Source organism: Hyperolius riggenbachi, chromosome 12, assembly GCF_040937935.1.
Source record: "Hyperolius riggenbachi isolate aHypRig1 chromosome 12, aHypRig1.pri, whole genome shotgun sequence".
NCBI classification, from domain to species: domain Eukaryota; kingdom Metazoa; phylum Chordata; class Amphibia; order Anura; family Hyperoliidae; genus Hyperolius; species Hyperolius riggenbachi.
The window spans coordinates 210,050,211-210,064,793 of NC_090657.1; the positions used below are offsets into that span (position 1 = coordinate 210,050,211).

At 43.3% G+C, this 14,583-nt stretch overlaps 4 protein-coding genes across 5 annotated transcripts in view; 1 reads left to right on the forward strand and 3 right to left on the reverse strand.

Moving 5' to 3' along the window:
* The window catches only part of LOC137542188 (arylsulfatase G-like), a 211,213-nt gene that overhangs the window by 190,949 nt on the left and 5,681 nt on the right, over positions 1–14,583 (reverse strand). The window lies entirely within an intron of this gene.
* Positions 3,030–4,668, reverse strand: LOC137540818 (P2Y purinoceptor 1-like). Its single transcript, XM_068261979.1, has one exon. The coding sequence runs from the start codon at positions 4,207–4,209 to the stop codon at positions 3,124–3,126; it is 1,086 nt and encodes a 361-aa protein (XP_068118080.1). The 5' UTR covers positions 4,210–4,668; the 3' UTR covers positions 3,030–3,123.
* Positions 6,717–8,438, reverse strand: LOC137541046 (zinc finger protein 84-like). Its single transcript, XM_068262195.1, has 2 exons — positions 8,286–8,438; positions 6,717–8,075 (listed from the first exon to the last, which is right to left on the reverse strand). Exons 1-2 carry the CDS (start codon positions 8,436–8,438, stop codon positions 6,717–6,719), a joined length of 1,512 nt encoding a protein of 503 aa, XP_068118296.1.
* Positions 9,081–10,583, forward strand: LOC137541047 (zinc finger protein 182-like). The gene is made up of 2 exons (XM_068262196.1): positions 9,081–9,189; positions 9,298–10,583. Exons 1-2 carry the CDS (start codon positions 9,081–9,083, stop codon positions 10,581–10,583), a joined length of 1,395 nt encoding a protein of 464 aa, XP_068118297.1.

The window sequence follows — 14,583 nt, forward strand, 5'->3', positions numbered from 1 at the left end:
ATGCTGCTAATCTTGTCAGATTTGTCATAGACATCTGATCAGCATACGCTTGTTCAGGGTCTATAACTTAACATATTAGAGGGAGATGATCAGCAGGACAGCCAGGCAATGTGCATTAACAAACAAACATGTCAGTGTCCATACTCCTCTTAACAGCAGCCAGATGTTGTGAATGATGTCAAATCTGTAGCTGCAAAAAAAAAAGAGAAAAAAAAGAAAGAAATAATTGCTGTTTGAACTATACACCCCATCCTGTTATTAGTAGTGCTTTCTCAGCCAAACAAAAGTGTTTTGGCTTCTTCTTACTTTTCTGGGCAAAAGGGCTGCATTTCACAGCTGTTAAACTGGCTCATTTACTTTGATAAAACACTGGTTTGTTAACATCCGCAATAAAAAAAAATGTTTTGTAAAAGGACTAGTACTGCACCTATGTTCAAAAACTCAACAAAAAGACAGCATTCAGTGTGTTTGGCAATGGCAGGCACTTTCTCATTGAAAGCCCACATTGCTATGCAATTGGCAATCACTGAACACATGCATAGGAACAGAGTCTATGACTTTTGATACAGTATTTCCAAATTGAATTTCAATGGCTTACTCCATCGGATATGCATCAAATAGTGTATATCTATATTAAAGGGGACCTGAAGTGAGAGGGATATGGAGGCTGCCATATGTATTTCCTTTTTAGCAATACCAGTTGCCTGGCCATCCTGCTGATCTTCTGCCTCAAATACCTTTAGCCATAGCCCTGAACAAGTGTGCAGCATATTAGGTGTTTCTGACATTATTGTCACATCTGAGAAGATTAGCTGTCTGCTTGTTACTGGTGTGATTCAGACACTACTGCAGCCAAATAGATCAGGACAGCCAGGTAACTAGTATTGTTTAAAAATAAATAAATATGGCAGCCTCCATATACTTTTCACTTCAGGTTCCCTTTAAGGCTGCATGGGCTCACAGGCTTGATCTACTGAGACATGCAGTTACACAATACCACATTTATTTCTAGCATCTGATCTTGTGTGGGCAATAGGAAAGTAGATGGGAACCATTCTTCACAGTTTGAAGTGATACATCCTTACTGCAAATCTCTTGTAATAAATAATAATACCTTGTCTCGCAGGTAGAAACCAGAGGTGCCATTGCAGGATAAAACTGATTGAAAAGAATTTAAAAGGGAGGTAGAGGTGGACTTACCTCCTGGTAGTAGGACACTGGATGTTTAGATTTCAAAAAACATCTCTTTATTGTTCATAATCACAAAAATACAGACAAACTCCTCTGCAACGTGTTTCGTGGGACATCCCACTTCCTCAGGCATTTGTCAGTCTAAGAAAATACAGCTTGACGCCAAGTGGTAACCCACGTTTGTCAGTATTAAGGTGGCCACCAATGATACAATTTGCCGAACGATTCTTTGTATGAATTGTTGATTGTTTCAGACCACTAATAAACAAATATCTCCTAACCATTCTGATCAGATTTTTGGATTGATTTCATTAATCTCATCGGAGTGGTTATTAGAATTTTGTCCATTAGTGGTCCCAAATGATCATTTACCGGTCGTTCATGGGAAGAATCGGTCGTAAACTATCACCCGGCAAATTGTATCGTTTGTGGCCACTTTTACTACTTCTTATTACACATTTGACGGTTATCTACCTCAACATACTACACTATATGGGCTTTTGTTTTTTTTCCTTTGTATTTTGTATTAAAAATAATAATACCTATTATCTGTCTACTACTGCTGAGGTCTGGGTACTCCAAATAATACTGCAGTAATGAGGTAAATGGATTAGACACAGATAACACTGCTTCACCAAATCATCCTAAAGTTTTAGCAAGGCCTCGTTTCCACTATAAGTAAAGAAGTCTGCCTCAGGCAAAAGGCGTGTGTACGGCACCCGACGACGATGCATGTGCATTCACGAATCAGCTGATTTCAGCGCATGACTCTGAGAGCCGAGCGCCCCATAGCAGCAATGCTATGCTGCTATGGGGCACGTATCGGTAATTCGGGGCTCTGGCGGCTACCAGACCCCGAACTACATCTCCCTCCGAGTTGCGACAACTCGGAGGGGGAATAGTATTTAACGCCGCCTCAGAGTTTAGCGGCAGCAGGGAAAGCCGTCATTCGGCTCTCACTGCGCTGAACTGAGCGGCGCCGAATTAATATGCACCAGTGATTTCAAGCCTGTAGTGGAAACGCAGCTTGAAAGTTCGTTTGAAACCTTCTCCTGTTTTCACTCATAAAACACAAGCTTGTATTGGAAATGCAGCCTTAAGGTGGCCACACACCATACAATTAAAAGATCCAATTTTTCACCAATTCGTCCTGAGTAGTCGAAAGCTTTTTTTTGAGATTGGACATGTTGGCAAATTCAGAGCAATTTTATCAAGAATTCTATGGTGTGTGATGGATTGTGAAATCGTATTCAACCCGAAAAAAAAAATTGTATGTAACTATTCAGTACATTTTTTCTCTTGATTTTTCTAGCCAACCAATTTTTGTCAGTTTACCATCTTTTATCTCGAAATTGCGGCAATCTGGAAAATACGTGTGTGGTACCTCAAAGATTCTGATAGAAACTTCCGATCAGTCGGAAAATTGGATTGGATTGCTTGAATCAAATCAAAATTAAAAAAAATGTATGGTGTGTGACCACCTTTAGCCTGGGAGCACACTTTTTTTTTAATAATGTTTTGCCCCACTCTGGAAAAAAAACCCGCACAATTCCTCTGGCCATTGAATTGCCTTCTCAGGAGTCAGATGCCGTATGTGTTCTTTTGTGTTTTTTGTTGGCGATTTCTTTCCCTGTGACTTTAAAACGCCAACCATTCTGCTTATTTCCATGTGTTTCTTAATGAAATACATTTTGCTGCAACATCACGAACGTTAATGGAAAATCGCACTCGAGAGCCCCGCAAGCCGTCAGAAACGCCCGCAAAATCTTGCCACCAAGTGTGCTCTCAGCCTTAAGGGCTCTTTTCCACTGGCAACTGAATTGCGCGCTCAGTGAGCAGTTACCGGGCAGCAGCCAGCAGTTGCTAGGCAGCAGGAAGCGATCGTGAGAGTTCGTCTTTTCACTACCTATCAACTGATGGTGGAAAAGGGCCCTAAAGTTCTTCTGAAACCTCCTCCTGTTCTTTTGTGTCACGCCTATTGAGGATTTTTAAGTCCAGCACGGCGTTATTTCTCCCGACATACACAAAGGTGTGCCAGGCCTTTTTCTGCATTTGGCGTAACCTGGAGACAAAGTTTTCATTAGTCACGAGGTAGAGCAAAGGGTTAATGGCGCTGTTCATGCTTGCCAGGCCCCTGGTGACTTGATAGGAGATATACAAGTTCTGCAGCGCCGGCGTGCACGTCCCTCGCAGCTGCCAGACCCTGGAAAGTAAATTGAGGTTCCTGAAGATATAGTACGGGAAAAAGCAGACGGCAAACAGAAGCAGGGTGATAAAGACGATCTTCATACTTCTGCTTTTCAGATTGGAATCCACATTGGTGTTCTTTGTTAGGATGACGAGGACGTGGGCATAACATGCCACAGTCACAACGAACGGTATGAAGAAACCCGTGACCGTGATCGCCATCGTGTAAGGTGTATACAATTCTATGTGCTCATTTACGGTAGAGTCATGGCAATAGGTGGCATTTTTCACGGCATTGGGGAAATATAAATTAGGTAAGATCTGCACGATTACCAGTATCCACACCAGGACACTGATGTAAACGGACGGGCGTAATTTCTGGAACCGCCCCATCATCCTCATAGGGTACACGATACCCAGGTACCGCTGGAGGCTGATGCAGGTGAGGAAGCCGATGCTGGCATACATGTTGATGTGAAAAAGGAGGCGAGCAAGGCGGCAGAAATCGTACCCAAACATCCAGACGCCTTCGTTCAGGTAATAGGACACGAAGAATGGCAGCGTCACGACGTACAGCAGGTCGGCCACGCCCAGGTTAAATACGAAGACGTTGAGAGAGGTCCATTTCCTCCAGTTTAAGCACAGATTCCACAGGCCAAACACATTGCCAAATAATCCGATAGCGAAGACTGTGGTGTAGACGGAGGACAAGTAACGAAACGTGAACTTCTTGTTCACAACACACTTTGAGCTCAGGTTGAATGTGCCGGCAGTTATGGCTGTTTCAAAGAAATCCTCTTCCATTGTTCCATTTACAGGAAACTGCAGCATCTACACATGTGGTTTTTGTTTGTTACAGGAAGGACCCACATGCATGGGCAGCCTCTGGGTATACCTCTCCTGGTACTCTGTAAGTGTGCACAGTCTCTGGGTTACAAGCACTGGGTATACCTCTCCTGGTACTCCAGCAGCATGTACAGTCTCTGGGTTATAGGTACTGGGTATACCTCTCCTGGTACTCCAGCAGCATGTACAGTCTCTGAGTTCTAGGTATTGTGTATAGCTCTCCTGGTACTCTGCAAGTATGGACAGTCTCTAGGTTACAAGTACTGGGTATACCTCTCCTGATACTCCTGCAGTTGTTGGGTACACGTTCGTGGTACTCCAGTAGTATGCACATTCCCTGGGCTACAGGTGTTCAGTACATTCCTCTTGGTACCTCAGCAGTATGCACAGTCCCTGGGTTAAAGGTGTTAGGTACACTTTTCCAGGTACTCCAGCAGTATGCAGTCCCTGGGTTGCGTCTAGTGAAAAATGGCGCCAGATACCGTTTTTATAAAAATGGCGCCTCATAGGAAATCATTGCCGAATGCTTTTTATCGTTCCTGACTATTAAAAAATGGCGCCGGTGTCCTAAACGATATTTTTCGTTTATGTGTTTGTCTTGTTTATATTTCTAAACTATATTTTTCGTTTATTGCAATCCATTTCACTAGACGCGTTATTTTACGCGCTAATTCTTCTCCCTTTATTTTACTTGTCTTTCAAACTTCTTAAAAACGTTATTTTTCGTTCATTAATTCTTGTAACCTTGTTTGTTTCTGTGCATAATTTTAATTTTTGTTTAATTCAGCACTCATGTGTATGTGTTATAAATTTTTTTTAAATAATTAGGTAATCTAATTTAAATATAATCCATGAAAAAATAAATTTTTAATGTTGAAAATATTATTTTATTTATTCAAAATTAAAGAATTATTTTTCACTTCCAATGAGACTCGAACCTGCAAATGTGAAAGTCTTTGAACAGAAGCCATCTGACTCACCCACTGCTCTACTTCTTTTTTTTTTTTTTTACTTTTCATTTTCAGTACTTGTCTTCATCGTTATTATTCCAGAAATAGCACCATCTAGTGTTCAAATGAAATATCGTCCTAAATGGCATTGTATTGTTCCAAATAAATGTAGTATTCCCTATCAGTGTCCAATAAAATGTCTAATGAAATTTATTTTATGTATTTTTATTTTATTAATATCATAAATAAATCCATATTCTACAGTAAGAAGAGAGATCATTAATTATGTTAGCATTTATCATTACTTTTTAAATATGGGTCAGTACTTATGCATATGTTTCATTAATTATTTCATATGTGTTTTGATAATAAATTTGTAATCTATCAATATACATGAAATAAGTGTACTATATTTGTAAAGTATCAATTTTAGTTCTAAAATTAAAATGTATAATTTTTACTACCACTGAGTTTTGAACTTGAAAATTTTAGAGTCTTTTCACATCAGCCCTCTGCCCTAACCAGTATACTATACCCTTTTTGTTTACTATACCAATTCATGTCTAATACTTGTTTTCATATTTTCTTCCCCTACAAATAGCACCCTCTAAACTTTAAATTTAATGCTGACCTAAATTGTATTATTCCCACATGAATTGAGTATTGGCCAAAAATTGTAATAAAAATGTTTAATGTACAACAATTTTTATTTATTAGATAATTTAATATGTTCAGAAAAAAAAAAAAATAATGTTTCTAATAGGGCAAATGATCATAACTTACTAATATAGCAATATAATTGATGGTTCCTGACCTGCTGTTCCAAGAGATCGATGGCCCACCAGGGCAGGCTGCACCCACCGTAGTCTTCAACAAGCACAGTGATCTGCTCCCCTCCATCCCTCTTATCGCCCACAGCACTAGAGATGGCCCGAACAGTTCGCCGGCGAACGTTTCCCTGCGAACTTCAGCGTTTTGCGTTTGTGAACTTTCGTGAACTTTTGCGGAAGTTTGGTTCTCACCATAATGCACCCTTAGGTGTCAACTTTCACCCTGTACATCACAGTCAGCAGGCCCAGTGTAGCCAATTAGGCTACACTAGCCCCTGGAGCCACTCCCCCCCCTAATAAAAGGCAGGCAGCGGCCATTACGCTCACTCGTGTGCCTGTGTTAGTGAGAGTAGGGCGCGCTGCTGCAGACTGTCTGTCATAGGGAAAGATTAGTTAGGCTTAGCTTGTTCCTGGCTGCATACCTGTTCTGTGTACCCACCACTGCATACCTGTACTGTGAACCCACCACTGCATACCTGTTCAGTGAACCCCCCACTGCATACCTGTTCTGTCGAACCCACCACTGCATACCTGTTCAGTGAACCCACCACTGCATACCTGTTCAGTGAACCCGCCACTGCATACCTGTTCAGTGAACCCACCACTGCATACCTGTTCAGTGAACCTGCCACTGAATACGTGTACTGTTAAGTGAACCCGCCACTGCATACCTGTTCTGTTCAGTGAAGCCGCCACTGCATACCTGTTCTGTTCAGTGAACCCGCCACTGTTCAAAACATTTCCCACACTCAGCACATGAAAATGGCTGCTCACCAGTCTGACATCTCTCATGTTTGACAAGGCTTCCTCTCTCTCCAAAACATTTGCCACACTCAGCACATGAATAGGGCTGCTCACCAGTCTGACATCTCTCATGTATGACAAGGCTTCCTTTCTGCCCAAAACATTTCCCAACCTCAGCACATGAATAGGGCTGCTCAACAGTTTGACATCTCTCATGTATCACAAGGCTTCCTTTCTCTCCAAAACATTTCCCACACTCAGCACATGAAAATGGCTGCTCACCAGTCTGACATCTTTCATGTATGACAAGACATCCTCTCTCTCCAAAACATTTCCCACACTCAGCACATGAATAGGGCTGCTCACCAGTCTGACATCTCTCTGGTATGACAAGGCTTCCTTTCTCTCCAAAACATTTCCCAACCTCAGCACATGAATAAGGCTGCTCACCAGTCTGACATCTCTCATGTATCACAAGGCTTCCTTTCTCTCCAAAACATTTCCCACACTCAGCACATGAAAATGGCTGCTCACCAGTCTGACATCTTTCATGTATGACAAGACTTCCTCTCTCTCCAAAACATTTCCCAACCTCAGCACATGAATAAGGCTGCTCACCAGTCTGACATCTCTCATGTATCACAAGGCTTCCTTTCTCTCCAAAACCTTTCCCAACCTCAGCACATGAATAAGGCTGCTCACCAGTCTGACATCTCTCATGTATCACAAGGCTTCCTTTCTCTCCAAAACATTTCCCACACTCAGCACATGAAAATGGCTGCTCACCAGTCTGACATCTCTCATGTATCACAAGGCTTCCTTTCTCTCCAAAACATTTCCCAAACTCAGCACATGAAAATGGCTGCTCACCAGTCTGACATCTTTCATGTATGACAAGACATCCTCTCTCTCCAAAACATTTCCCACACTCAGCACATGAATAGGGCTGCTCACCAGTCTGACATCTCTCTGGTATGACAAGACTTCCTCTCTCTCCTAAACATTTCCCAACCTCAGCACATGAATAAGGCTGCTCACCAGTCTGACATCTCTCATGTACGACAAGACTTCCTCTCTCTCCTAAACATTTCCCAACCTCAGCACATGAATAAGGCTGGTCACCAGTCTTAAATCTTTCATGTATCACAAGGCTTCCTTTCTCTCCAAAACATTTCCCACACTCAGCACATAAAAAAGGCTGCTCACCAGTCTGACATCTCTCATGTATGACAAGACTTTCTCTCTCTCCTAAACATTTCCCAACCTCAGCACATGAATAAGGCTGCTCACCAGTCTGACATCTCTCATGTATCACAAGGCTTCCTTTCTGCCCAAAACATTTCCCACACTCAGCACATGAAAATGGTTTTTCACCAGTGTGAGATCTCTCATGCCTGACAAGATGTGATTTCCATACAAAACATTTGCCACATGTGGAACAGGAATGAGACCCTCCAGCAGGGGGAGAGCTGTGCTGGGTATGGGGCCCTTCAGGGTTAGACAGGTGAGGGGAGTCCTGGAGAATATTTAGGGTAACCAGGATATCTGCAGGAGACTCTTGTCCAATGACATCATCTTCCGTTGTACAGTCTGTGGAGAAAGAGAGACGAGTCTCTTTGAGGTTCCTGATGCCGGGACTCCGCCCTGTTTTGCTCTCTGTAACAGTTGCCTCCTCTTTATTTGTCCTCATCATGTCACCCTCCTCCACAGACTGCTGATCACTCCTCACATATGTCTCCTCTTCTTCCTCTTTACTTGTCCTCATGTCACCTTCCTCCACAGACTGCTGATCACTCCTCACATACATCTCTTCACAGAACAGGTATGCAGTGGCGGGTTCACTGAACAGTACAGGTATGCAGTGGTGGGTTCACCTGTTCTGTTCAGTGAACCCGCCACTGCATACCTGTACTGTTCAGTGAACCCGCCACTGCATACCTGTTCTGTTCAGTGAACCCGCCACTGTATACCTGTTCTGTTCAGTGAATCCGCCACTGTATACCTCTTCTGTTCAGTGAACTCGCCACAGTATACCTGTACTGTTCAGTGAAACCGCGACTGCATACCTGTTCTGTTTAGTGAACCCGCCACTGCATACCTGTTCTGTGAACCCACCACTGCATACCTGTACTGTTCAGTGAACCCGTCACTGCATACCTGTTCTTTTCAGTGAATCCACCACTGCATACCTGTTCTTTTCAGTGAATCCACCACTGCATACCTGTTCTGTTCAGTGAATCCACCACTGCATACCTGTACTGTTCAGTGAACCCGCCACTGCATACCTGTTCTGTTCAGTGAACCCATCACTGCATACCTGTTCTGTGAAGAGATGTATGTGAGGAGTGATGAGCAGTCTGTGGAGGAAGGTGACATGAGGACAAGTAAAGAGGAAAAAGAGGAGAAATATGTGAGGAGTGTACAGCAGTCTGTGGAGGAGGGTGACATGATGAGGACAAATAAAGAGGAAAAAACTGTTACAGAGAGCAAAACAGGGCAGAGTCCAGTCATCAGGAACCTCTAAGAGACTCGTCTCTCTGTCTCCACAGACTGTACAACGGAAGATGATGTCATTGGACAAGAGTGTCCTGCAGATATCCTGGTTACCCTAAATATTCTCCCAGACTCCACTCACCTGTCTAACCCTGAAGGGCCCCATACCCAGCACAGCTCTCCCCCTGCTGGAGGGTCTCATTCCTGGTCCACATGTGGCAAATGTTTTGTATGGAAATCACATCTTGTCAGGCATGAGAGATCTCACACTGGTGAAAAACCATTTTCATGTGCTGAGTGTGGGAAATGTTTTGGGCAGAAAGGAAGCCTTGTGATACATGAGAGATGTCAGACTGGTGAGCAGCCCTATTCATGTGCTGAGTGTGGGAAATGTTTTGGAGAGAGAGGAAGTCTTGTCATACATGAAAGATGTCAGACTGGTGAGCAGCCATTTTCATGTGCTGAGTGTGGGAAATGTTTTGGAGAGAAAGGAAGCCTTGTGATACATGAGAGATGTCAGACTGGTGAGCAGCCTTATTCATGTGCTGAGGTTGGGAAATGTTTTGGAGAGAAAGGAAGCCTTGTCATACCAGAGAGATGTCAGACTGGTGAGCAGCCCTATTCATGTGCTGAGTGTGGGAAATGTTTTGGAGAGAGAGGATGTCTTGTCATACATGAAAGATGTCAGACTGGTGAGCAGCCATTTTCATGTGCTGAGTGTGGGAAATGTTTTGGAGAGAAAGGAAGCCTTGTGATACATGAGAGATGTCAGACTGGTGAGCAGCCATTTTCATGTGCTGAGTGTGGGAAATGTTTTGGAGAGAAAGGAAGCCTTGTGATACATGAGAGATGTCAGACTGGTGAGCAGCCTTATTCATGTGCTGAGGTTGGGAAATGTTTTGGAGAGAAAGGAAGCCTTGTCATACCAGAGAGATGTCAGACTGGTGAGCAGCCCTATTCATGTGCTGAGTGTGGGAAATGTTTTGGAGAGAGAGGATGTCTTGTCATACATGAAAGATGTCAGACTGGTGAGCAGCCATTTTCATGTGCTGAGTGTGGGAAATGTTTTGGAGAGAAAGGAAGCCTTGTGATACATGAGAGATGTCAAACTGTTGAGCAGCCCTATTCATGTGCTGAGGTTGGGAAATGTTTTGGGCAGAAAGGAAGCCTTGTCATACATGAGAGATGTCAGACTGGTGAGCAGCCCTATTCATGTGCTGAGTGTGGCAAATGTTTTGGAGAGAGAGGAAGCCTTGTCAAACATGAGAGATGTCAGACTGGTGAGCAGCCATTTTCATGTGCTGAGTGTGGGAAATGTTTTGAACAGTGGCGGGTTCACTGAACAGAACAGGTATGCAGTGGCGGCTTCACTGAACAGAACAGGTATGCAGTGGCGGGTTCACTTAACAGTACACGTATTCAGTGGCGGGACCAATGAACAGAACAGGTATGCAGTGGCGGGTTCACTGAACAGTACACCTATTCAGTGGCAGGTTCACTGAACTGGTATGAAGTGGTGGGTTCACTGAACAGGTATGCAGTGGTGGGTTAAAAAAACAGGTACGCAGTGGTGGGTTAACAGAACAGGTAAGCAGTAGTGGGTTCACAGCACAGGTATGCAGTGGTGGGTTCACAGAACAGGTATGCAGTGGTGGGGTTGACAGAACAGGTACGCAGTGGTGGGTTCACAGAACCGGTATGCAGTGGTGGGTTCACAGAACAGGTATGCAGTGGTGGGTTCACAGCACAGGTATGCAGTGGTGGGTTCACAGAACAGGTATGCAGTGGTGGGGTTGACAGAACAGGTACGCAGTGGTGGGTTCACAGAACCGGTATGCAGTGGTGGGTTCACAGAACAGGTATGCAGTGGTGGGTTCACTGAACAGGTATGCAGTGGTGGGTTCACAGTACAGGTATGCAGCCAGGAACAAGCTAAGCATAACTAATCTTACCCCTATGAGAGACAGTCTGCAGCAGCTTGCCCTACTCTCACTAAAGCAGGCACACGAGTGAGCGTAATGGCCGCTGCCTGCCTTTTATTAGGGGAGGGAGTGGATACAGGGGCTAGTGTAGACTAATTGGCTACACTGGGCCTGCTGACTGTGATGTAGAGGGTCAAAGTTGACACCTCAGGGTGCATTATTGGGCGAACCAAACTTCCGCAAAAGTTCGCGAAAGTTCTGAAACGTGAAAAGCTGAAGTTAGAGGGGAACCGTTCGCCGGCGAACTGTTCGGCCCATCTCTAGTTATGAACTCTGTGTTTCCTGATTACTCACCTGCTTACTGATTCGGTACCTCTGCCCATCTGTCGACCAGTTGCCAAACTGGCCTGTACCCGGTTACCCAATAAGCCTTCTGTCTATGTACTTTGTGTACTCGTGTGTTGCCGACCTGGCCTGTCTGATCCTTCTGGATGTCACGCATCACTTAAGTGACCGGCCTTATTGTACTACTCTTGACACTAAATCTCCAGGTGAGAATTATTTGAAAGAGCTACCTGTTCCTCAGGAAGAGCTTCTTGCAATTCAGTCAGAGTGCTATACTCCATAGGAGTCCACTGGCTGCAGTACAGTCTTATTCAAAGTCCATCAGAGAATCCGTGGCTGCAGTACAGTCTGATTCCCAATCCATCATGGAATCCCTTGCTGCAGTACAGTCTGTCTCTCCTCCGCTTGAGGAGGTCAGCTTCAGCTGTCAGTGGCCACATGCAGCTCAGGGGTCCAATGCCTGCAGTTGACTCTCTATCTCCTGCTCCTGGGGAGATAACCTTTTCTTATTGTTGAACCAAACACTTTACCACATTAGGTGTCCTGTGTCAAAAGCTATACTGGTATTATTGGTGGTTCTGCAGATCACACATAATCAGGTATATCATCTGTATTATTGTTGATACTGCAGAGCATCAATAATCAGAAATACTGTGTGTGCTGACAACAACCGTTACAATAAGATAATACAAAATTCTGTACAGTTGAAGGTACCAATACCGAAGGCTAAACCATTATTAACCATTCAATTCTACTTCAACTAGCATTGTTTGCATGTATAGTACCTTAACATATGAAACTGAGACAAGAATTCATTAAGTCAAGAAACCACATGTGAAAACATAGAACTCATAAGTATGGGATCAGGCCATAATAGGCAAGATGTGGCCTTATGCAAACTTGTCCAAAGCCTCAGATCCCACTAGTAAGACGTCCTATCACCCAATTGTAAGTATCACAATGATGTATGTACAGTGATCACTAAAAACTGTTACTTTATCAATATCAATAGTGTTAAAAGTTACATGTGAAATCAGAAAATGTACACATTGAACTCCTAGCGCATATCAGCTTCCAAAAAGTGCAACACACGTGGTATAGCATTACTCTTGAAAAGTAGTATAATGTTTTTTGGGGGGTATTTTTACAAAAAACAATGATGAGTGCTATAAATATTTAAGTAAATGGAAAACTGTGTGTAAAAAAGAAAAAAATTCAGATACAGAGATAATTTTTCTAAAACAATATTGGTATCTTTAAAAATATATCATTAAAGACATGATACTAGTTCTGCTGAGTACAACAATGCAAGAAACGTGAACTTTTTGAGAAGGCTTAAACTGGCCAAAGACTGGCCCAATTTGTGCCCGTTTCGACAGCAGATTCGTTCACTGGGATCGAATCTGCTGACAGTCGTTGTCGCTACACGCCGAATTTCGATCCATTCCGTCCGATCCCGTCGATCGTGCCGTGCGGAAAATAAGCGACGATCGCCCGCGGGTAAAGAGCGCATGGCTAGCGGCATTCGAGTGCCCGACGACCAACGCAATACAGCCGCATACATTACCTGCTCCGCCGGCGCGAATGCCCCCGCTCTTCTCCACTTCATCTATGCTCTGGTCTCCTGCTTGCCTTCACTTATTCATGACCAGCAGGAAGTTTAAACAGTAGAGGGCGCTATACTGTTTAACCTTCCTGCCGGGAAGGATGAAGTGAAGCATGCTGGAGCCGGAGACCAGAGCGGAGACAGAGAAGCGGTGACCGGGGGCAGTCGAGCCGGCGGAGCAGGTAATGTATGCGGGGGGGAGCGGCGGCAGCAGCACCACCACCACAACAGCTTGTAAACGGTTTCATGCTGAAATCGGTTCACAATATGTTTGCAGTAGGTATCCATATGCTCCTTCTATGATCATATTCGATCAGATAGGGATCTGTCTGTTGGTCGAATCTGATGGCAAATCAACAAGTGTATGGATAACTTAAGTGCGCTAAGGGGCACCACATGCTGTTCACAGCTCATTATGAGACATTTGGTTTATAGACTACTCAATATAATTTATGGCCACCAAAATGGCAGGGCAGTATAGGAACACAAAAAGTGAACAAATTTAACAAAGAAGACCCCACAAGATATTCCGTTAGGTGATGAGTTGATAGAATTTTATTTTTTTTTGTCACAAATGAGTTGCAAGTCAAACTTACTTTAAAAAAAAAAAAAAAAAAAATTATTGTCTAAAAAATTGAGAATTAAAATACAATCTTCTATGAACTCACCATAAAACTAAAGGAATAGATTATGGGGTCTTCTTTCTGTAAGTGTGTTCACTTTTGAGGTTCCTAAACGGCCATTGCATTTTAGGAACAAAAAACCGTAACAAAATTTCTTTCAAACAAATGCCTAAAAATCACTGTTCAGGGGTATAAGCTTCAGGTGTTCTATGAGTGGCAGATTTTGTTGAAACGACTCATAAGCAGGATGTCCTCACAAATGACTGGTTGTATTGGAACTGATGTGCAGGACATGCAGGATGTTATTAAATCGTGACCTGGACATTGAATAAAAAAACATGGGCATGTGAAGAATTTGTTGTGTACACCAATAACACAACATGAAAATTGTTTAGGAATATACCCATTTTTAAGTGAAGGACAACAAAATTTTTAAATAATGAATGTTGGACTGCCTTCCACGGTGTAAGCTGGGCCTAGTAGGTTCTCAGCTGCATTGGCCAGAACCTCCAATTTTAGGTTCACACACTTCAGCGGAACGTTTGGTTTGCGTAAAAATTCGCGAACCGCAATAGACTTCAATTGGGATGGGAACTTTGAAAAAAAAAAAATATGCTGGCCATTAAAATGATGGAAAATATGTTTCAAGGGGTCTAACACCTGGACACCCAGGTGGAGGAGTGGGTTACATGCCAAAAGTCCTGTGAAAACATCTGGGTTTGACGCAAAGCAGCGTTTTAAGGGCTGAAATCACATTGAATGCTAAATGACAGGCCTAAAGTGCTTTAAAACATCTTGCATATGTATACATCTATCAGGTAGTGTAATTAAGATACTGCTTCACAC